The sequence below is a fragment of the Yarrowia lipolytica genome, chromosome 1C, assembly GCF_001761485.1.
Source record: "Yarrowia lipolytica chromosome 1C, complete sequence".
NCBI classification, from domain to species: domain Eukaryota; kingdom Fungi; phylum Ascomycota; class Dipodascomycetes; order Dipodascales; genus Yarrowia; species Yarrowia lipolytica.
This window is the reverse complement of record NC_090772.1, coordinates 2,573,944-2,594,026: the sequence shown is the minus strand read 5'-3', so window position 1 is coordinate 2,594,026 and position 20,083 is coordinate 2,573,944. Positions and strand designations below refer to the sequence as shown.

Sequence of the window (20,083 nt, the reverse complement as noted above, 5' to 3'; positions counted from 1 at the left end):
AACGGGAGGCAACAGTGGTCGGAATACAGCATGTGTAGGAGAGCCGAGTGAGAAAAAGAACCTGGTCCCGTGGATCACCAGCTCCTGAAGGCCTGTATTACGTAATTCAGACGTCTCTTCTGCCATCCCCGCCCGTCTGTTAAGTCCGCCGTGGTCCATCAAACTTTGTCAGCGCACCGTACAAGACGCTCAACTCAACCGGGCCTGCAGGCCAGAGGCACACCACTTCAAACTCTTTATTCTGAAAGCTCGAGTCGAAAAGCTCACCTCAGTTTTACTAACCAAACCACACACCGACTGTGACTGTGACGACTGTCAGCATGGCGGACACCGACTTTTCCAACGAACCCAACTTTTTCCTCGGCGATCTCGGAGGCGACGACGGCTTTGGTGGCTCTCTGGGAACTGATACCCTGGGGTATTTTGCTCAGGACCTGGCAGATCTTCTTCCTCAGAATGGAATGACGGACTCGAATCTTCCGACGGCTCCGACGACACAAACCGCGGCGCCTTCCATTGAGAGCACCACCAACGACTTCACACAGCAGCAGCCAGCCAACCCCAGTCTGCCCACCCCAAGCACTCAGACTGCGACTCAGTATCCTCACAAATTTGGCAGTCCTGTCGAGAGCGAGAAAACCACCTCGCCAGAGGACAACGAAACCAAGCAGCGACGACGCCGGAAACCGCTCAACTGTCAGTTCTGCCGACAACGCAAGCTCAAATGCGATCGACAAGATCCTTGCTCAACCTGTGTCAAGAAGAAACGGGGACACATGTGTTTCTACACCAACAAAACTAACACCATTGGAGGACGAGTAGCCAAGAGCAAAGACCTGCTGGAAAATGGATTGGACGCGCAACAAACGCCCGCAAAGCCTGTTACCGCAGAAAACACGATCATCAGTGGAGGACAGCGACTTGGTATTCCCGTCACGGTGGACATGTATAAGGACCAGGCGTTTGCTCAGAAGATGGAAAAGTCCGGACTCAACGAAACCATTTCCAAGCTTAACATGGACCTGGTGGAGGACACTTCAGAAGTGGAGTCTCTGAGACAGTCTCTGGGAATGATGAAACTCGGAAGTCGAGGAAATGCCATCTACCATGGAGAATCGCATTGGGGATCTCTGTTCTCTGAGGCCGCCGAGGTGACAGACTTTTTCGATGAGGTTAGAAAACAGGACGGATGGTCAACTTCGTGTGTTGACCCAGCGACTCAAAGACATAAGAAGAACCTCAGTGCACTGAGTGCAGCTGAACAGGAAGGATCCAATCGACTGGCTCAAATCCTACAGTTGCTTCCAGCTCGACCAAACAGCGACAAACTCGTCAAGCGATACTTTGAGGCCTGTGAACCTCTTCTCAACATTATTGACGAAGAAGCGTTCATGGTGGACTACAACCAATTCTGGGAAACTCCAGAAGATACCCAGATTCTGTGGCTGGGACTACTGTTGGGTGTGCTGTCTTTGGCTCTGCAGTCTTCTTTGGATTACCGATTGGATGATGCTGCTCTCCAGAGACTCACTACAGCATGGACAGAGTGGCTCAAGGGCATTGATCATTGCCTTGAACAGGCTATGGTGTGTGTGCGAGCATCCATGGTCAACATTCAGGCTCTTGTTCTTTGGGTGTGCGTCCAGTCTATGGGTAACTCGGAGGCTGAGTTCGCAGATGTGTCTTGGACGACATTTGGAGCACTGGTTCGTGTGGCTCAATCTATGGGTCTACATCGAGATCCAGCATGGTTCCGAATGACGAGCGAACATCAGGAAAAGCGACGAGGAGTATGGGCTTTGATAACTGCCATGGATGTGCATTATTCTCTCGTGGAAGGTCTTCCCCAGGCGATCCACAAGGACTCTACAGACGTCCGACCTCCTCTTGGTGGCAGTGCGTTCCTCAAGGCCCGAGGAATCATCCACCAGATCTTCATGCAAAACTACAGCATAGCCAGTGTTCGAACCATGCCATACGATCAGGTCTTGCTTCTCGGGGCTAAGATTAAAAAGGTGTATGAACAGAACAAGGAGGGAGTTCTTACAGACACTGAAGACAGCACGCTGAACATCATGAAGGGCCTGATTTTCGAAATCGACCATCTCAAGATGATCATTGCCATTCATCGAGTGTTTGCTTCTCAGGGATTACGATCTCCTCGATACAGAAAGTCCCGCGAGGAGTGTGTCACCGCATCCCTCCGAATCTTGCAGCTTTCTGTCTGGTTCTTCACAGCTGGAACCACCGAAAAGGCGCGGTGTCTATATCGATGGTTCTTCTCCGCCTTCATCTTTCCCACGGTCATCCATTCTCACCTGTTTGTGACCATCTCCCTCATTCGGAACATTCACAATTTGGAGTACACGGAGCGAGAAAAGCAAAAGGCTGTTCTTTTGGACTCCATTTCCGTCATGGCGAACCAGGCCAAGATCCATCTCAAGCTCGAGAAGCAGTTCCAAGTGTGCCAGATGCTATACAAAAAGGTTCTCAATGTCGAGAACGAGCCTCCCAAGGCCGACACAAAGGACGCTTCCCCCACTGATGCTCCTTCTGTGGGCTCTACTAACGGCTCGTCTCCCTACTCTCACACTACGGCTTCTCCCTATGCGGCCGCTAACCAGAACACTGTCTTTTTGGATCTGGATCAGTACCCGAGTCAGGTCTTTGATCTGCCTCCCGATATGCGAATGGTTCCCGATGCCACGCCCAGTGTGCCCAACAAGGACTACGCTATTCCCCAAAAGTTCGACTCCGAGTGGGACGATCTCATGCACATGATTGATCAACCTGGTCCGGTTTAGAATACTAAATTACAAATAGTGGTATATACTTATATATATATATATTTAATGAGAAAAGGTGCACCCCATGTTGTGTAGACCTTAAAAAGTTGTCCTTGATGCTTCAAAAAGGCAGACTTTTCAACATTATTGATGAGAATACGTTCACTTCAGTTTTCCTATAGAGTGAATAATCGTGTGAGAAGGGGGCAGTCCCTTTTATAAGTACAAGTAACCTGAATTGCGAAAACAATTGCTGGTGTAATACAAGAATGTCATGTTAATCGTAGATCAGATGTAGCATTTACTGATATATAACATATAGGTCTAAAATTACTAGTTTGATTTAATTCAAAATAACCACAACTGATATCGGAGACCAGGAAACCGGGGGTTGTCTTCCAACTAAAGAAAACACGCTCATATTTGTGGTTGACCAGATGGTCTGTGCAACCGGGTTCTTATAGTCTGCAACTGGATTCTTCTACAGCGGTTGAAATCACATATTTACATATTCACATTAGTATTTACTTATTAGTCTCCAAGATCCCTGACTGTTTTTGCCTTCCATTTACCCTCCCCATTTCAACTACCGTTCTTCTTCTGCATCTTCTGCTGATGCTGCTCAATGCCCTCAATCAGAGGATCCACAAATCCCAAACCCTCCGTTCCCTCCGTGAAGAAGTCAAAGTCCATATCCAGCAGTCCAAATCCGAAATCGCGAAGCAGCTGCGACGGATCTTCTTCTGTCTCCTTCTTCTTCCGGTGGCTCGAAGTAGGGGCAGCATTGCTATTGCTACTGTGCACAGACCCGTGGGCGACAGGGGTATGTGCACCCGCCACTCCTGACAAGGAATGAGACCGAGTAGGAGGAACAACATTGTGATGGTGTCCAGTGGCTGACGAGGGAGAGTGAAACTGGTAGTAATCTGTCGGAGTCGGCTGAGAAGCGTTACTGGCAGGAGTACTGTTGGCTTCCTTCTCCTTGGCCAAGATGTCCACACAGAGATGCATCAGAATACCCGAGTAACGGGAAGCAAGGTGCAGGTCATCAGGAGAAGCGTCCCGCAGAGTCACAGAGATTTCCTGAATCACAGAAATAATGTCCTGCTTGGAGTATTTGGTAATGTACGAAGTGACAGCCAGAGCCTTGAACAAGAAGACGGTAGCATGCACAATTCGAACCACCCATCGAACAGGAGCATACTTGAGAGCCTCCATTCGATGCACCGAGTTGGCCACCGCCAGCATCTCTCGAGCAGCATCTGTAGCCATAGCCACATATCGACTCTGAGGTATCAGCTCTTCCACAGACAGACCCTGCTTGTCAGCTGTGAACAACGCCAGCGAGAAAATGTACAGTCGGGTGTAGTAGTAGTCAAATTTGATCGACAGAGCATCCAATTTGTCGTTCTCAGGAGCATCCACAGGAAGTGAAATGTTCTTGAAATGCTTCTCTTCCCAGTTTTGCAAATGAGGCGTGAACAGCGCCAGAAACCGAAGATACTTGCCGTCCTTAAGCATCTCTCGGGTCGTCTCACGTGACATGTACAGCGTCTCATGTGATAGAGCCATGATCTGAAGCAAACCCAGCTTTGCGGCCTCGAAGGGAGTGAATTTGAGCGTAGAAGGAGTGATTTCGTTGACAGATCGAGCCAGAATGGACTTTCTGCCAACTCGAATTGCCAGCACCAGCTCACTCAGGTGCGTAGCAATGAACACCTTGGGGTTGGTTTCAAGAATATCAATCTCCTGAGCCAGACGAATAGCTGTTCCAATCATCATCCAAGCCAGACGATCAGACCGTCTGGAGGCTCCAAGGCCTCCCTTCTCGTCCACCTCTTTGCAATCAGACTCATTCTGAATCGAGAACCCGCTAGATCCAGGCGTATTTCGTCTGGCAGAGTCGGGAGAAGCCCCTACGGACAACTCGACATCATGATATACCTCTGAGTCGGTAGTATCAAATCTGGGGTTGGCGTAGTCAAACCATCTCCAATGAATAGCTCGGGGGTTCCATTCAGAGAAGAGCAAAAAGGCATAGACTGTACCGAGGGATCTGCTGCTAGCTTCTCCCCAAATACTTCGAGAAATCATCTGCTGGCAGTAGATCCACATTTTGGAGTGGATCTGGGCCGCTCTAGACGCTTTCTTTTTGTTGCCGGGGTTCTCATGAACAACAACAGGTTCGGGAAGAGAATGGTACCGTGAAGCGATGGTGAGAATAGCTGCCAGCAAAATAGGGTAGTCTGCCAGAACAGATCCGGAATGCAGTTCCTTGGGAATGAACGGGTAGAAGGGGTGCATTGTGTGGAAGAAGAAATCAATCAGGTTGAGAGCTTCTTCCTCTGTGAGAATCTTGCGTGTCCGAATCAACTCCATGTCTCCCAAAGAAGCCAGTGGTCTGACTGAAGGAGGTGAAGGAGAAGCCGCATTAGGAGTAGCAGGGGAGTCAATTTTGGGAAATGATCGTGCAGCGTGTGCAAGAATGTCCAGAGCATCCGAAGTGTTGTACATTTCCTTCTTTGCAATGTACTCGTCTCCAGTCGGTTCCTGTGTCGGCTGAGGTGTTTGCTGCGGTTGTTGTTGATGCAGCTGTTGTTGTTGGACAGTATGGGCCAGATGCTGATGTTGCTGCTGCTGGTGATGCTGTTGAACGTTATGTTGTTGCTGCTGTTGAGGGTCCTGATAGAAACCATGAACATGCTGCTGTTGATGCTGACTAACGTCACTCATAGATCTGGGCACGCCGGAAATCTGGTTCTGCTGCTGGTGACCCGCAAAGCCCTGCTTGTACTCTCCCTGGACACCCTGGAAGCCCGGGTACTCCGGGTCAAAGTCTGTCGAAAAAGTCGTGGGCTGTCTGTACGGCTCATGGGCCACAGAAGAGGGCTGAGGAGGAAGCGGCTGAGGGAGGGGCTGGCCTCGAGGAGCTCCCTGGAAGCGAGTAAAGGGAACTGTTTTGGGAGGTCCAGGGGCAGGAGCTGAGTTGGGGGCACTAAGAGGGGTAGCAGAAGGAGGTACAGGTTCATAGGGCTGTGGTTGTTGATGCTGTTTAAAATGCTGATCGCGCGGTTGGGGAACCCCTAGCAAATTTCTCATGAGTACCGGGGGACTAGGACTCTCCAGCTTGCGCTTCTTCTCCTTGCCAGCACGCACATTGGCCACTCCTCCTCGTTTGCTTTCGACAAACACGCACTGCTTGCCCTCGCGTCTGCAGCGGGCACAGGGCGGCTTTGACGGGTTGGAAAGGTCTCCCAGGTCGCACTTGATTTTGCGCTTGCGGCAGTTGAGACAGGCCTTGTAGGACCGTCGGAACACGTTTTGCGCCTTTTGCCGCTTGGAGGACGAAATGGCGGCCAGTTCGTCGTCCGAGTTGACGGGCGCGCCGTCCGAGTCGTATTCCACGGTTCCAGAGCCCTCAGGTTCCTCCGAACCCTCTTGCATCGACACTTGACTTTCGTCAATGATGATATCCTGGTCCTCCTCCTTGTTGACTGAGTTGAACATGGTGAAGCAACAATAGGGCAAAGAGCGATCGCTAAATCGGTCGGGTTGGATCTAGACCGCTACTATCTCGTGTGTTTTTCCGTTTTTCCGCTTTCAAACTCCTTTTTCCGTGATCCACAGCTCGAGGTGTTGTGGTGATGTGCCAACCGATAACCGAGAAGAATATAGGCGGGGTAATAACCGAGGAGCCGAGTTGCGTAGAAAGACGATGATGGGTCTCGCGTGGGGCTCGCGTGGGCTGGTTGGATGTAGCTCAGAAGACTCGCACACACGACTGGTGCTCGTAGTGGGGTGTGAGGTGGCGGATTTTGTCAATTTCCAAAGACGTGTCTGGTTGATACTTTTTAATGTCCATACAATGGGGGCGGAGAAGAGGCTACATTTTAAGGTTTGAAAAGAAAGGCAAAACAGAAGGAACAGAAGGGGGGGAAAAAACTGGCCCTGTTGGCAGAAAATTAGAATATAAAATCGAAATGTGGAAATTTGGAAAATATAAAATATAAAATTGGAACATTAGAAAAGAGAAAATTAGAACATAGAAAAATAAGAAAATATGGGTCCCCTTCTGGATCGTTTTGGCAGACACTGAAACTGGACGAAACCTCGTATCGTATTGTACAGTAAGCTCCACATTTATTTGACGTTGGAGCTACATTCTATAGGTACAAGCACAATATAATTCAGCCATAAGCAGCTACTTTGGACAAGTATGTACAGTACTGTGCCCACCCATCCCCGTCTCTCTCCAAACCACAGTTTAACTCTCGCTGTGAGTTACTGTTAGCTATCACCGGTCTGGGGAAGCCTACATAAATGCCGTAGGGTCTCGTAAAAGAGGCGGTGGGGAATGCAGGACTGTATATAAAAGGGAGTGCAAAAAAAAAAGGATAAAAAAAAGCAGCATAGATAATTCGACGTGGGTCTGCAAGTCACATGATAAACCTGGGGCAATCTTCCCTTTGAAAATCGTCACACTCTCGTTTGATTGTTGTTTTCCGCCCCTCCTCCCTCCAACATCCAGTCCCACTTTCCTCCAGACTAATCTGTTGGGTCTCAACTAACATGTGCAGTAGTGCCGTCTGTGTGGGGCTTCTTACAGCTGAGGTGTGCACTGTAAATGTACAGTGCTGGGTGATCCAGAGTACAGTACTGGTACAATAACAGTAGAAATGACTGCTTTGAAAGCAATGGGAGACACCTTTGTGACACCGTGCCACTTGGACGTAATCACCACCCATTCAGCTAAGTTCTCACTCTCACAGTGATCATCTCCTTGTGTGTCCAACGTCCCTCTCTTGTCGCCATCTTTTAGCTTTCGAGCTGAGACAGGTGATGAGGGTGTTCACTCAACACGAGTAAGACAAGCGACTTGCTGCTGTGAAATTAGTGCTCCACGACGCTTAGATGCATGGCAGTTACCAGTAGCCGAGGTAGATGGAGCACACTTCATAGTGGTGGTGTTGGGGTGTTTCTGGGGCAATTGTCAATTGTACTGTATGTGCGGTACCCGTACAGTAGAAACACTCAATGAGCCCCTGCTCACTTGACTGCAAGTACATACATCGGTAGTACGAGTACAAATAGAGTCAAAGTACAGTAACTAAGTATGGGTGTACTGTACTTGTACAGCCCTGACAGAATGTGCACTCCGATGTACTCCTCCTGTTCAGTTCATCCCAGTGCCAGTGCCGGGAATTCAACCTCTTCTGGGACGGTTAGGCCATGTGACACAGCAGTACATACAACCACTGCTTCCAGGTATAACACTCACGATATCATTAATAAATCATTCATTCATTCATTCTATATTACGCTGTGTTATTTCCCTATGCCTACATAATGTCCTGGTAATAATCGCTCATACACTTGCCCACAATGGCGGGCAAGACCGCATTGGTGCCTCGAATGGTGATGCTAAACTGATTGCCCTGCAGCTTTTGAAGACACCCCAGCAGTCCAAAGTTGCCACTGACAGATGTGTAGAGTACTCCTGCGCCGTAGATGGCGTCCCGAGTGCTCTGCTGAGCATCAATGGACCATCCAAAGCCCTTCATGACCTTGAGGTTATGAGCAGGGTTGGCAGACTTGGAGATATCCTGGGGCTTGAAGATACGCCGACTTTCCTTGTCTGCCAGCTGGTTCCATCGGTTCTGGAAGTCACCTGTGGACACCTGGCTGGCGGTCATGAACTTGGAAATGACAATAGGCAGCTTGAGATGCAGCACCTTGAGGGTTCCAGCCATGTACGTAATCTTGATGGTGGGCGACGAGGTGAAGGGTTTGTGGCAGTTGAGGATAATAACCTGCTGGGTCTGCTTGTTGGGCTCGATGGACGAGTCCGGGAAGTTCTTGGTGGACACCGTCAGGTTGTCAGGCTCCTTGTTTGTGATTTCACACGACAGAGATGAGATCTTGGTGCCCGAGTTGTTGACAAAGTACAGAATTACACAACCCAGGTTCTTTCTGTATTCGGACTTGAGACCCACCTGCATGACAGGGTCCTTGAAGAAGGTGCCTTCGTCCTTGATGCACAGATCGTAGAAGCCCAGATCCCAGTTGGGCGACAGGCCGGAGTGGGAAACGCCTCTTGAAGGAGGGGGAGGGGGGGTGGTCTTGTTTCCGGTAGTCACGTTATTTTCGTCACCAAAGGGAGACGCAGAATCCGATCTGTTGGACGAAGAAATCTGGCTGTTCTTTCGCATGATGCTCTTGGACCGAATGGCGTCAACCTCGGACTTTCCAGACTTGCCCAGACCCCAGGAACGCTGGTCCTGAGAGGTAAGTTCTCGAGCATGCAATCTAGAAAGCAAAGCAGACGTTCGGCCTTCGAATGGAGGCATCTCATCGCAGATAGTCTTCAGAAGCTCCGGTTTCTGGATGATTGACACGTACTCAATGGCTCGTTGTTGAATCTCAGAGTCCGCACTGGAAGTGTACGCCGTGAGAACTCGTGAGATATGCGGTTTGATGTCTGGGAACATGTTAGCCAGCTTGATGTAGGTAGACAGCAACATAGCCTTGGTGGGCGCAGACACCTGTCTGAAATGCGAATGCAGGTTGTAGAAGAGCTGGATGGGCTGGACTTCTGTTAGCAGGTCTCCATACTCGCCCAAGACGTATGCTCCGGTCTTGACCATGCATTCCTGACACTGGGGCTGCGCGAGATAAGTGTTGAGAGTCTGACTGGCGTACTGCTGGAGAGACTCGTTGTTGACGACAATCTGAACGACTCGCTGCCAAACTTCTTCGGACACGTGTGCCCCGGCAACAGCAATCAGCTTGAGCGAAATGTCCACATACCACTTGTATTCAGTTGCATATTTTTCAACCAGAACGGCAATCTTGATGACCATTTCTTCTCTGATGGCGAAGTCAGCAGTAACAAGGTATCTAAGCAGCTCGGCGACGATAGTCTTGACGTTGGACGAGTCACAGACACAGTAGAGCACATCCAGAGACTTTCGTCGGATAGAAATGTCCTTGTCCTTGAGGTTTCCAAGCACCGTAATGAGAAACTTTTTGACAGGAAGTGCACTGTTTTCCGACATTTGCGACGAGACCTCGTATCGAGCAGCCAGACGGGCCAGGGCTGTGAGGGCCAGGTATCTTAAGTTTGTCTCCTTTGACGAAATAAAATCGCCTAGGATAGACAGCAGCTTTGCATCGGGAGCCATGTCCATATGAATACACAGGTTGATAGCCTCAAACAAGACGGCATGCTGGGCGTTACTTTGTTGCGAGCTCTGGGCGGGTTGGGAGCACTTATCCACAGTTTCGAGCACAGTCTGGCGCAGCATGTCGGTGGTAGTCTCGTTTGCAGCATCCGGAGGAGGGTAATATTGCAGGAGCTTGAGCATCTTCACTAGCAACCACGGCGACTGGACTCCGTAATAAATATAGTCTCTGGGCGCCTGGTTGTTGACACACAGGTCGTAGAGTCGTCTGACTACTCGGATATGGGAAGTTGCACAGGCCTCTGGGTCGTGTTGAACCAAAGCAATAGCCAGAGAACAGACTGAGGTAGCCACTCCAAGGTCCGGATCGTCAATCAGAGCAATGATTCGGTCGTACCATTGGGGCTCCACAATATTGGGGTTCTTTCGGAACAGTCGTAGCAGCGCCAAAGAAGCCTTCTTCCTCACAAAGGTCGAACTGGTAGGCGAAATCAGCAGTTTGTACACGTCGTGGTTTAGCTCGCTGCCCATCATCTCGCTACCCACCGTAGCCACCAGATGAAGCGCCAGACAGTTGTGCATCTCGTCCATACCATCCAGGTCTTTCTGCACAGAGTTGATCACCATATGCACCAGTTCGTGATCCTCATTGATGAGCACCGACAGCGCAATGTATCCCATTTGTTTCTCGCTCAATTTCGTCGAGTTGATGAGCTTGACACACTCCAGGTGGCCAAAGTCCACCTTGTAGCCCAAAATGTAAATGTACAGCAGCTTGCCCACGTACTTTTTCTTTTGGTAGCCGCTGAGATTGGGGTCCGTGAACTTTTGTCGGATGTTGGCCAGCTCCTGGTTCACTCGTTTCTCTTCCATTTCCCGAGCCCGTGCATTTCTCAGATCCGCAATGAATTGTGTCAATCCTGGGTTAATATGGCGAATGACTGACATCCAGGTCTTGATATATTGTTCTCAATATCTTCCTACCCTCTCAGCGTCTACGGACGCCTACTCACCCTTCATATCCTTCTCTTTGGGCCGAATCAGCTCGCCGAGCTTCTGCTGGCTCTCCTTGGGCCGGATTTTTCGCCCAATGTTTTTCAGGTTTTTGATTTCCTCCATGGTGGTTGAACAGGCCGTGGTGAGATAATTTCAGCTCTCTCTATTTACACGACACGCAGCTCGGCAACGTTAACCTAAGCGCGAATTTCCATCACGTGCCTTACGCAGGGGTGAAAATAAGGGGGCCCGTTACTGCGGGAAGTAGCGGGCGGATTTTGCTCGCAAGAGTCGGAATCAATTCATTGAGCTATGGAGATTACTTCTATCCGCTCCAATTCCGTCAAAAGTGTCCCCAACACCCCGTTTAACATATCCCCCGCCCTCCTTGCTCTATCCTAAACTTGCTTCGGATGGGCCCGTCTGATAAAGTTGAAGGTTGGTCAAAGCCAGCCATGTGTCTTTTGAGAACCAGATTTGACACCTGTCTGGTGTTTCGACGCGTTTCTGGCGACTGCCAGTTGGTTAGAATTCGCTCCAAAGTTTTCCAGCTCCCAATTCTTGCGTCGACGCTGTTTCACTCCGTCTTGTAGCGGCCCAGATGGAGATAACCGCCTCACATAAGTAACTCTGACATGCATGAGCAAGGTGGAAAAATGTGCACCAATATATTTGGAGCATTCCAGCCGCGACTTGTCGCACTTGCACTCGTAGTCGTACCAAGCTCGGCAGCTTGACTCACGTGACACATGTTTCTCCACTCACGGTCGGTCCACAACCCCTCCATTCTCGTACTCGCTCATTCTATACATGAGCCAGGCGGAGCTAACGCAGCCGGAATAAAGACGCAGCGTTAACACGCCCGTAGCACATGTCAGAGGCGCAATTTGAGACATGAACTGAGCGTATGAACGCAACAACTTGACTATATACAGTAGTTTACAGATACTCAAGGCACGTATAACGATAATATTCATCCCGAAAGATAAGATATGTGTTGGATAGCCGTCATAATACAACGGTATCAGTCGATCGACACATGTTAGGGAAAAAAAGCCGATGCTGGACTGCCTTTATCATTGAAGCAAGGAAGTACATTTGTTTCTTAACGGTGATCGCTAGAACGTTAAAAGGGAACAAATACCAATTATTAAGGCAATAGAAGAGTAATTTGGCACCATTTGGACATCTATATCTGCTCAAAATCTCATTTCAACCTCTTTTTTTTCCCACCGTTTTCCCATATTACTAATCATACAACGTAGACCAGACCCAAAAAAACACCGTTTTTAAAGTTGTTGATGTGGTGGCTCAATGGTAGAGCTTTCGACTCCAGTCAACTTGGTTGTAATCGAAGGGTTGCAGGTTCAATTCCTGTCCATGTCATGTTAATGACAGTGGAGGAACATTAGCCGGTTTGATTCCGGTGGCTTCTCAAAGCTGATCAACAACTTTTTGTCCTCTCGGATTGCGACGGTATGGTTTTTTTTGCGTGTTTTTTTTGAATATTGTACAAGTACATAAGCGTAGTTGTGTACTCACAGGTTTTTTTGTTCCTATTAAAAATTCATATATACAATCCAATCTCTATATACACCAATCGACTATGTCTCTGTCCTCAAACAGCTCATTCCATGACTAAGCAAAAATGCTGTCGACAATGGGCTGGATCTTGTCGGGAGTAACTGCCTCGTACTGATCCACCTCCATTGTGAAGCTACCCCGACCCTGGGTCATGGATCGCAGAGTCTTTAGGTAGCCAACCATCTCTCGGAGAGGAACCCGAGCATGCACCACCGACTGTTGGGTTCGAGTCTGATCCTGATGCTTAGAAAGGTACATGGTGTAATCAGCAGGAACGTAGGTGTTGGTCGCCATTGCAACGTACTCCTCCGAGTGGATATCTCCTTCGTTCAACTGAGAGGGGTCCATAATGCTCACAATTTGTCCGTTTCGTGATCCACTAAGATCCTTGACCACTAGACCGATGTCAGCCTCGTTGACAGACACGTAGACGTTCATGATAGGCTCCATGAGAGTGGCGTTGGCAGTAGACAGAGCCTCCATGATAGCCAGACGGGTTGCTGTCTTGAGAGAAGCTGTATTGTTAATATGCTGCGCGATATGCCAGGCTTCGATTACAACTCGTACACTTCGAAGAGGGAGTCTGCAAACAGGGCCGCAGGACACAAGAGGGGGAATAGATCCCACTCGGAAACACTCTTCCATGATTTCGGGGGTAAGTTCCTTTGTATCTCGTTCAAACGAGATGCGCTGGTTTCCTTCTCCAACGGACTCAAGGTCGGCATCAGACAGCTCGTAAGGGAAAGAAACTGTGTTTTGTTCATGATCAATCACATTCTCGTTTTCACAAGCTTCATCCATCTCAGTGATGGGCTCCAATCGAAGTCGAACAGTGCTGACAGCTCCAGGTTCGGGCTCGACGGTCTTGGTGATACTTTTGGTAGGTTCATTAAGAGTCTCTTTGTAAGAAATGATGATAGGACCGATGACGATGTTGGCCTTGAAGTCCTCAATCAGTCGGTTCTGAGCAATCTCAAGATGAAGTTCTCCCATACCAGAGAGTGTGGTCTGGTTGGTCTCATCATCAAACGAAACGTTGAGAGAGGGATCTTCGCGAAGAAGCAGTTCAAGAGCCTCATTCATGGGTCGAGTGTCGCCAATGGACGCAGGGTCAATTCGAACAAAGAACACCGGAGGAGGGACAGCGATGGGCTTGAGCTGAATCAAACGGTTATCCGGGGGAAGTTTCATTACACCGTCCTTCTTGATACTGTGGCAGACAATGGTATCACCAGTAGCGAGTCCCTGGGAACCCAAAATGACTCCAATGTTACCCTCAGTGATAGACGTGACCTCTGAGGTGGTATCAGCATGAACCTTGAGCAGACGAGAAACACGGTCCTTGGTTCCAGATGTAGTGTTGTATAGGACACTGTTCTGCTTCAACTCGCCCTTGTATACTCTCACGTAGACAAGTGTGCCCTTTTGGGGATCCTGGACAACCTTGAAACACAGAGCACAGCACAGGTTCTTCATCGAATCGTCGAGAGTGATGGCCCGTTCCGGAATGACCTTGGACTTCTTACCTCCAGTGTACGACTTGGCAATTAAAGCGTCAGTAGGAGGACGTTCTGCCGGAGAAGGGAGGAAGTCGACAACTGCATCCATGAGGGGCTGGACGCCAATGTTTCGAAAAGATGCACCGCACAGAACTGGAACAATGTCGTTGTTGATGGTGGCGGTTCTCAGGGCCCGTTTAATGTCTTCAGTAGTGATTTGCATGTAATCTTCAGATTCCAGAAACTTTTCAACCAGCTCTTCATCGAGTTCAGTGAGCGTTTCAACCAGTGCAGTACGGGCCTTTTGATACTCTTCCTGCACCTCGGCGGACGCTTCGGAAACAGGAACAACCACAGTCTGTTTTCCGTCTCCTCCAGTAGTCCATGTGATGACACATCCGTTCAAAATGTCAACAACGCCCTCAAACACCTGATCTGACGACTTGGAAAACACGGGAACGGTCAGAAGCGCGACACGTGTTCTCAACTTGCTCACAATCTCCTTGACAGTACGTCCAAAGCCAGCTCCAGCTCGATCCATCTTGTTGACAAATGCAATTTTGGGAATGCCCATCTCCGAGGCCTGTTTCCACACCTTTTCGGTTTGTGCCTCAACTCCAGCCACTCCGTCGAGAATACAAACAGCTCCGTCCAGCACACGAATTGATCGGATCACCTCAAAGGTGAAATCAGCGTGCCCCGGAGTATCGATCAGATTGACGGTATGGTTGTTCCAGTTGAAACTGGTGGCGGCCGAGGCAATGGTGATACCCCGCTCCCGCTCAGCAGGCAGGAAATCCATCGTGGTGTCTCCCTCATCGACATTTCCGAGGTGCTTGATGGTGCCAGACAGGTACAGGATTCGTTCCGTGGTGGTGGTTTTTCCTGCATCGATATGAGCGATGATTCCGATATTTCTGATCTTCTTGGTTGTGTTTTTTGCCGAGTAATGGCGACTCGCCATCTTCAGCGGCTGCACGGCTGACAGAGGCCGTAGCGCCCTCAGCGTCCTCGTAAACATAGTGTGGTGGTCTGGAGAGATCTGAAAGTGCTGCAGGTGGATTACTGTAGGTGCAGGAATCCTGTGATTATGGAAGCGATGAAATGATCAGAACAATACTCGAAGAAGAAAGAAAAAAGAGATCAGTACATTGTCATACGGGGTATGTATAGGATTTTTCAGCAAAATAATTAAATATACATCTCCCTAGTTGCACAACGCGGTGCTCAGTTCACAACTAAGAAAATGATCCGAGATGCACTTTTTACTTGACTCTGGAACATGGTTTAGTATGGTTGGAGAACCGAGCAATAGGCGTATGTGACCTTTCAAGTACAAGTGATTGAGAAAAGAATCATTACAAAATCGTCAATAAAGTGAAGATGTTGCAAATTTAAGATTAGTCAGCCAAAAATTGCAGCCAAAAACACGAGGCATAGTGCCTCTCCGCTCGGTTCTCAGGTTGAACATTCTGAACTCAAATAAGTCGACTTGAATATGCATACGAAAAATCTCATACCTGTTCAATAATACACGTTCCAGGAGTATTTATGAGAATATAAAAGGGCTAATCAGTTCCAAATCGCACAGTGACAAATCAGCAATGGAAAGTTCGTCACTATCAGCTTCAAACGCTCCCCCCAGTAACCCGCTCGAGATTTCTCCCATCATGTAGCCGAACTTAAAACTCGTCAATATTCCTGCAGGTTGTATCACTCCTCCAACCACGCGCACAACCATGTCACGACGTCTGTTGACCTCTTTTCGGGGCGCTATTCGACACCAATCGACTCTGGTGGACGGCAAGAAGCATGCTGTTGACGAATGGACCAACATCACACCGACCATCTCGTCTCTGATTGGTCGAAACCTGCACCTTCAGGACTCCCATCCTGTTGGAATCATCCGATCTATCATTGAGAAGCGATTCGAGGGTATGGGCTACACTGCCTACAACAACTTTCATCCAGTCGTCAGCAAACACGAGAACTTTGACCAGCTCGGATTCCCCGAGGACCATCCGGGACGAGCCAAGACTGACACCTACTATATCAACCACGACACCCTTCTTCGAACTCACACTAGTGCCCATGAGGTCCACTGTTTCCAGCACACCAAGACGCCCGGTTTCTTCGTCACTGCCGACGTTTACCGTCGAGACACCATTGACCGAACTCATTACCCTGCGTTCCATCAGATGGAGGGAGCTCGAACCTGGAAGCGAGAAGACTACCCCTCCGAGGAGGCTCTGATTGAGAAGCTCCGAGCTGACGTGGCCGCAATCCCCGCTACCAACCTCATTGTCGAGGACGTCGACCAGGTTTCGCACCCCGAGAACCCCAAGTCCCCCTACATGTCTGATACCGAAACCGAGCTTGTCGCTGCCCATCTCAAGAAGTCCATTGAGCTGCTTGTTGGAGATATTTTCGAGCGTGCCAAGGTAGCTGCTAAGGTTGCTGGGTCTACTGATCCCGATCTCGAGAAGCCCCTCAAGGTTCGATGGGTCGAGACTACTTTCCCCTGGACCACTCCTTCATGGGAGATTGAGGTGTGGTGGAAGGGTGACTGGCTCGAGTGCTGCGGATGTGGTCTTGTTCGTGATCACGTGTACTCGGCCTCAGGTCTTGACAAGCACACCCATTTCGGCTGGGCCTTTGGTCTTGGTCTGGAGCGCCTGGCCATGATTCTGTTCGGTATCCCCGATATTCGACTCTTCTGGTCTCTTGACCAGCGATTCCTGTCGCAGTTCAAGCCTAACGAGATCACCGCTTTCAAATCCTGGTCCAAGTACCCCGGCACCGACCGAGATGTGGCCTTCTGGCTGCCCGAGGGCGCTGCTCTGGACTCCATCCACGAGAACGACATCATGGAGCTAATCCGAGCCACCGCCGGCGATCTGGTCGAGAACGTGGCTCTCACCGATACCTTCACCAACCCCAAGACCGGTCTGACCTCGCAGTGCTACCGAATCAATTTCCAGTCCATGGAGCGAAATCTCGAGAACCAGGAAATCAACCAGATGCTCGACGCTTTCAAGGAGATGCTTGTTGACCGATACGGCGTTAAGCTGAGATAGTACGATAGTGTGCCGAACAGTGTCACGCACAAGTACAAGTACAAGTACAAGTGCTTGTAAATGTATATGTAAATAGTAAACGATCCATGTTTTATCACGTTTTGCGAGCATGTATGAACAATTGATGTTGAATAAGGCCATTGAGTCCTTAGAATCTGAATCTTTAGTACAACTCATCATCCGATCACCTTTTTGGGTATTGATTTTATCTACAGGTGACATTTTCTGAAACATTACTCATTACTATATACATATTGGATAATTTGTGGTGGAATTACTCGCCCTTAACAACTCCGACCTTGGCGGCTCGCAGAATTCGGTCGTTAAGAGTGAAGCCGGTCTGCTGGACAAAGAAGACGGTGCCGGCCTCCTTGTCGGGCTGGGGGGCCTCGAAGACGGCCTCATGCATGTTGGGGTCGAAGACCTCGCCGACGGGCTCGAGCTTCTTCATGCCGTGCTTACCCAGAGTCTTCTCGAAGATATCCTGGGTCATCTTGATGCCGTCGTAGAAGTTCATGATCTCCTTGTTGTTCTCTCGGTCGTTCTTGATCTCGTCGGGGACAACGCCCAGGGCTCGATCAAAGTTGTCGACCGAGTCCAGCAGGTCTTTGGCGAACTTGGCCAGGGCAAAGTCGTGTGCCTTCTTGATTTCTCGCTTGGTGGTCTCCTGCAGGTGTCGGAAGTCGGTGATGGCTCGCTGGTAGTGCTCCTTGAACTGGGCGCACTCCTTGTCCTTCTTCTCGAACTTGGCCAGCAGAGCCTCGTACTCCTCGGCGGTGGGGGCGGTCTTGGTCTCGGCAGCGGACGCACCAGAAGCGGAGGCGTCGGCGGCGTTGGCCGCGGGACCAGCAGCCTCAGCAGCGGCCTCAGGGTCCTCAGCCTTGGTTTCAGCCTTGTCGGAGTAAAATCGGGATCGGAGGTTGAAGGAGGCCATGGGGGCCACGGTGGCGGGTCGCATGGCGGATCGGACGGTGGATCGGACGGCGGCCGACCGCTGGACACGGGCAATTCGAGAGATCATTTTGTGTGTGTATTTCGGGCGGTGTTTGGGGGAGGATGAAGAGGTGTTGTTAGTCTCGAAGAATGGAAAATTCAATTCCCCAAAATTAACTTTGAACCCACAGTTGCCCTTGAAGTGGAAGCTTAGCGAAGGTTGGAGTAGGAGTTGGGAGAATCCATCTGACAGCGGTTGGCTCAAGGTCAGGCGTCATAAGTTAAGCAAGGCGTGCGAACCAGCAACAATGGGTTGCCCTGTCTCAGGCATATGTCTTAGGCCGCGAAAGCACGTGAATTGACTACTACCGAGACCCATGACCAATTTCTCCTTCATTTCCCCCCCCCCCTCACTTAGACTTGCACCGCAGACCACGTGACCAACCCGGAGAAAGGGGCGGAACAATTGCCACCGCTGGGGAAAGGCGTCACATTCGTGTGGCCTGAATCGATGGGTTAGTCAGCGTGCGAGTGACTAATGCCCGCAATTGTCTCTGTCTGGATCCAAAATATGCAAAATATGCGACTATATCGTCCATAGCCGCCCTCTACACCACATGCTCCAGATGAGATGGTGATGAGATCATGCATGGTCATGCCAAAAGCTGTAAAACAGAGTGCGGCTAGACACGCGAAATCTTCCGCGGGGGTGGTGGGAAAAAGTTGTGAAACCACGCTATGTTTGGCGTTGCAATCGGCGACTGTTTGATTGGTTGGATTTTTGAGCTTTGCGTATTTGTCGTTGGATGGCGATGTGTAGTCTAGTGGTGTTGATGATAAGTGTGTTAGTTGAGACTCACGTACCATCTCGCCAATTATGATTGTGAGGTTCATAGTTGCCGCCATTGCCGTAATTGAAGTGTACCGTCATAGCTCTGGTCAGTCCCTGAGATAGACAAGGACGGAACTTCAATTGCAACACTCGAAGCTATCTGAAAAAGAGTGTTATCATCGCATCATACTGATCAGTGAATAACCTGTTGTCTGGGTGAAAGAAGGATGTACCCACCCTGCTCCACAACCGCACAAGCGAAAACATGACAACGATGTGCATCGCGGGGACAGGATCAATGACAATCAACAGATCAGCATTGTGTCCGACCAAGACCCACTGTTTCAGAACAGTTGGTTCCAGAAATGGCCGAGAGTGTCATTTCGAATAGCAAATGTGGGCCATCCCGAAGCTGACGGAGCGGCAGAACGTCACATCAAGGCTGTGAAAGAACGACTCAAACCATTCTCTCAGGAAAGGTCTCTCACAGGGAAGACTATCTACTTCAAGGGGTTGTGGTAGCAAAGTCATGTCTCGCTAGTCTGCAACTGGTACATAGTCTTCCGGCACTGCATGGCTCTTCGCGGCCAATCCCGATCCTGGCCAGATATCGAATACAGGAAAAGGAATGCACGGAGATTTGGGGTAGCTATCTTCCCCGCAAAAATGGAGCGATCGGAAGATAGTACATACTTGTACTTATGATACAAGTGCGAGTACGGTACCCGTATTGACGAGAGCGAGTACTACGAGAGCGAGTACTGACGAGTACCGATGTTTCAGCACAGACTAATGTTTGCGGTGACACAAGCACTGATAAGACAGATGACATTTGCAGAGAGGGATTCACTGGTAGTTAACTCATCAGGGCACTGTTTCCCTCCACAGTGAACAGTCTCCTCAGATCAAGTTGAAAAGTGGACATGCCAATTGCCCTGTCCGAACGAGATAGAATAAAACACATGCATCTGGAGCGTCGAAAGGCATCTTCCGGATACACACGGATCTTTTGCACTGATATCAGACCCTGTTATCTGGCCCAAAACCGACAAACCCTTCTCCAGTATTCCTCATTGGATTTTCCAGCCGCATGAAAACATGATATTTTGTCCGACCCAAATGCGAGCCGCATCTCGGAGACGATGTATCCGGGAAAGGATAAAGAATTTCAGGGTGAATAATTGTTGGATTTGCA

At 49.6% G+C, this 20,083-nt stretch overlaps 8 protein-coding genes and 2 non-coding genes across 10 annotated transcripts; 6 read left to right on the top strand and 4 right to left on the bottom strand.

Annotated features, from left to right (window-relative positions):
• Positions 1-320: 320 nt before the first annotated feature.
• YALI1_C25937g (uncharacterized protein) lies at positions 321-2,804 on the top strand (the record flags this gene model as incomplete). The annotated part of the gene is made up of 1 exon (XM_501985.1): positions 321-2,804. One exon carries the CDS (start codon positions 321-323, stop codon positions 2,802-2,804), a length of 2,484 nt encoding a protein of 827 aa, XP_501985.1.
• Positions 2,805-3,368: 564 nt separating this feature from the next.
• On the bottom strand, positions 3,369-6,293 carry YALI1_C25877g (uncharacterized protein; the record flags this gene model as incomplete). The annotated part of the gene is made up of 1 exon (XM_501984.3): positions 3,369-6,293. The coding sequence occupies one exon, from the start codon at positions 6,291-6,293 to the stop codon at positions 3,369-3,371; it is 2,925 nt and encodes a 974-aa protein (XP_501984.1).
• A 1,832-nt stretch (positions 6,294-8,125) lies between these two features.
• YALI1_C25829g (uncharacterized protein) lies at positions 8,126-11,086 on the bottom strand (the record flags this gene model as incomplete). Its single annotated transcript, XM_501983.2, has 2 exons — positions 8,126-10,887; positions 10,981-11,086. 2 exons carry the CDS (start codon positions 11,084-11,086, stop codon positions 8,126-8,128), a joined length of 2,868 nt encoding a protein of 955 aa, XP_501983.2.
• A 1,177-nt stretch (positions 11,087-12,263) lies between these two features.
• On the top strand, positions 12,264-12,349 carry YALI1_C25817r. The gene has a single exon. It is a non-coding gene; the product is annotated as a tRNA-Trp (tRNA).
• YALI1_C25816r lies at positions 12,350-12,422 on the top strand. Its single transcript, XR_011031473.1, has one exon. It is a non-coding gene; the product is annotated as a YALI1_C25816p (non-coding RNA).
• Positions 12,423-12,601: 179 nt separating this feature from the next.
• Positions 12,602-15,067, bottom strand: YALI1_C25789g (uncharacterized protein; the record flags this gene model as incomplete). Its single annotated transcript, XM_501982.2, has 1 exon — positions 12,602-15,067. One exon carries the CDS (start codon positions 15,065-15,067, stop codon positions 12,602-12,604), a length of 2,466 nt encoding a protein of 821 aa, XP_501982.2.
• A 718-nt stretch (positions 15,068-15,785) lies between these two features.
• On the top strand, positions 15,786-17,123 carry YALI1_C25782g (uncharacterized protein; the record flags this gene model as incomplete). The annotated part of the gene is made up of 1 exon (XM_501981.1): positions 15,786-17,123. The coding sequence occupies one exon, from the start codon at positions 15,786-15,788 to the stop codon at positions 17,121-17,123; it is 1,338 nt and encodes a 445-aa protein (XP_501981.1).
• Positions 17,124-17,397: 274 nt separating this feature from the next.
• On the bottom strand, positions 17,398-18,144 carry YALI1_C25758g (uncharacterized protein; the record flags this gene model as incomplete). The annotated part of the gene is made up of 1 exon (XM_501980.1): positions 17,398-18,144. One exon carries the CDS (start codon positions 18,142-18,144, stop codon positions 17,398-17,400), a length of 747 nt encoding a protein of 248 aa, XP_501980.1.
• Positions 18,145-19,153: 1,009 nt separating this feature from the next.
• Positions 19,154-19,574, top strand: YALI1_C25747g (uncharacterized protein; the record flags this gene model as incomplete). Its single annotated transcript, XM_068282461.1, has 2 exons — positions 19,154-19,263; positions 19,310-19,574. 2 exons carry the CDS (start codon positions 19,154-19,156, stop codon positions 19,572-19,574), a joined length of 375 nt encoding a protein of 124 aa, XP_068138562.1.
• An 88-nt stretch (positions 19,575-19,662) lies between these two features.
• On the top strand, positions 19,663-19,982 carry YALI1_C25742g (uncharacterized protein; the record flags this gene model as incomplete). The annotated part of the gene is made up of 2 exons (XM_068282460.1): positions 19,663-19,762; positions 19,807-19,982. The coding sequence occupies 2 exons, from the start codon at positions 19,663-19,665 to the stop codon at positions 19,980-19,982; spliced, it is 276 nt and encodes a 91-aa protein (XP_068138561.1).
• Positions 19,983-20,083: the final 101 nt, after the last annotated feature.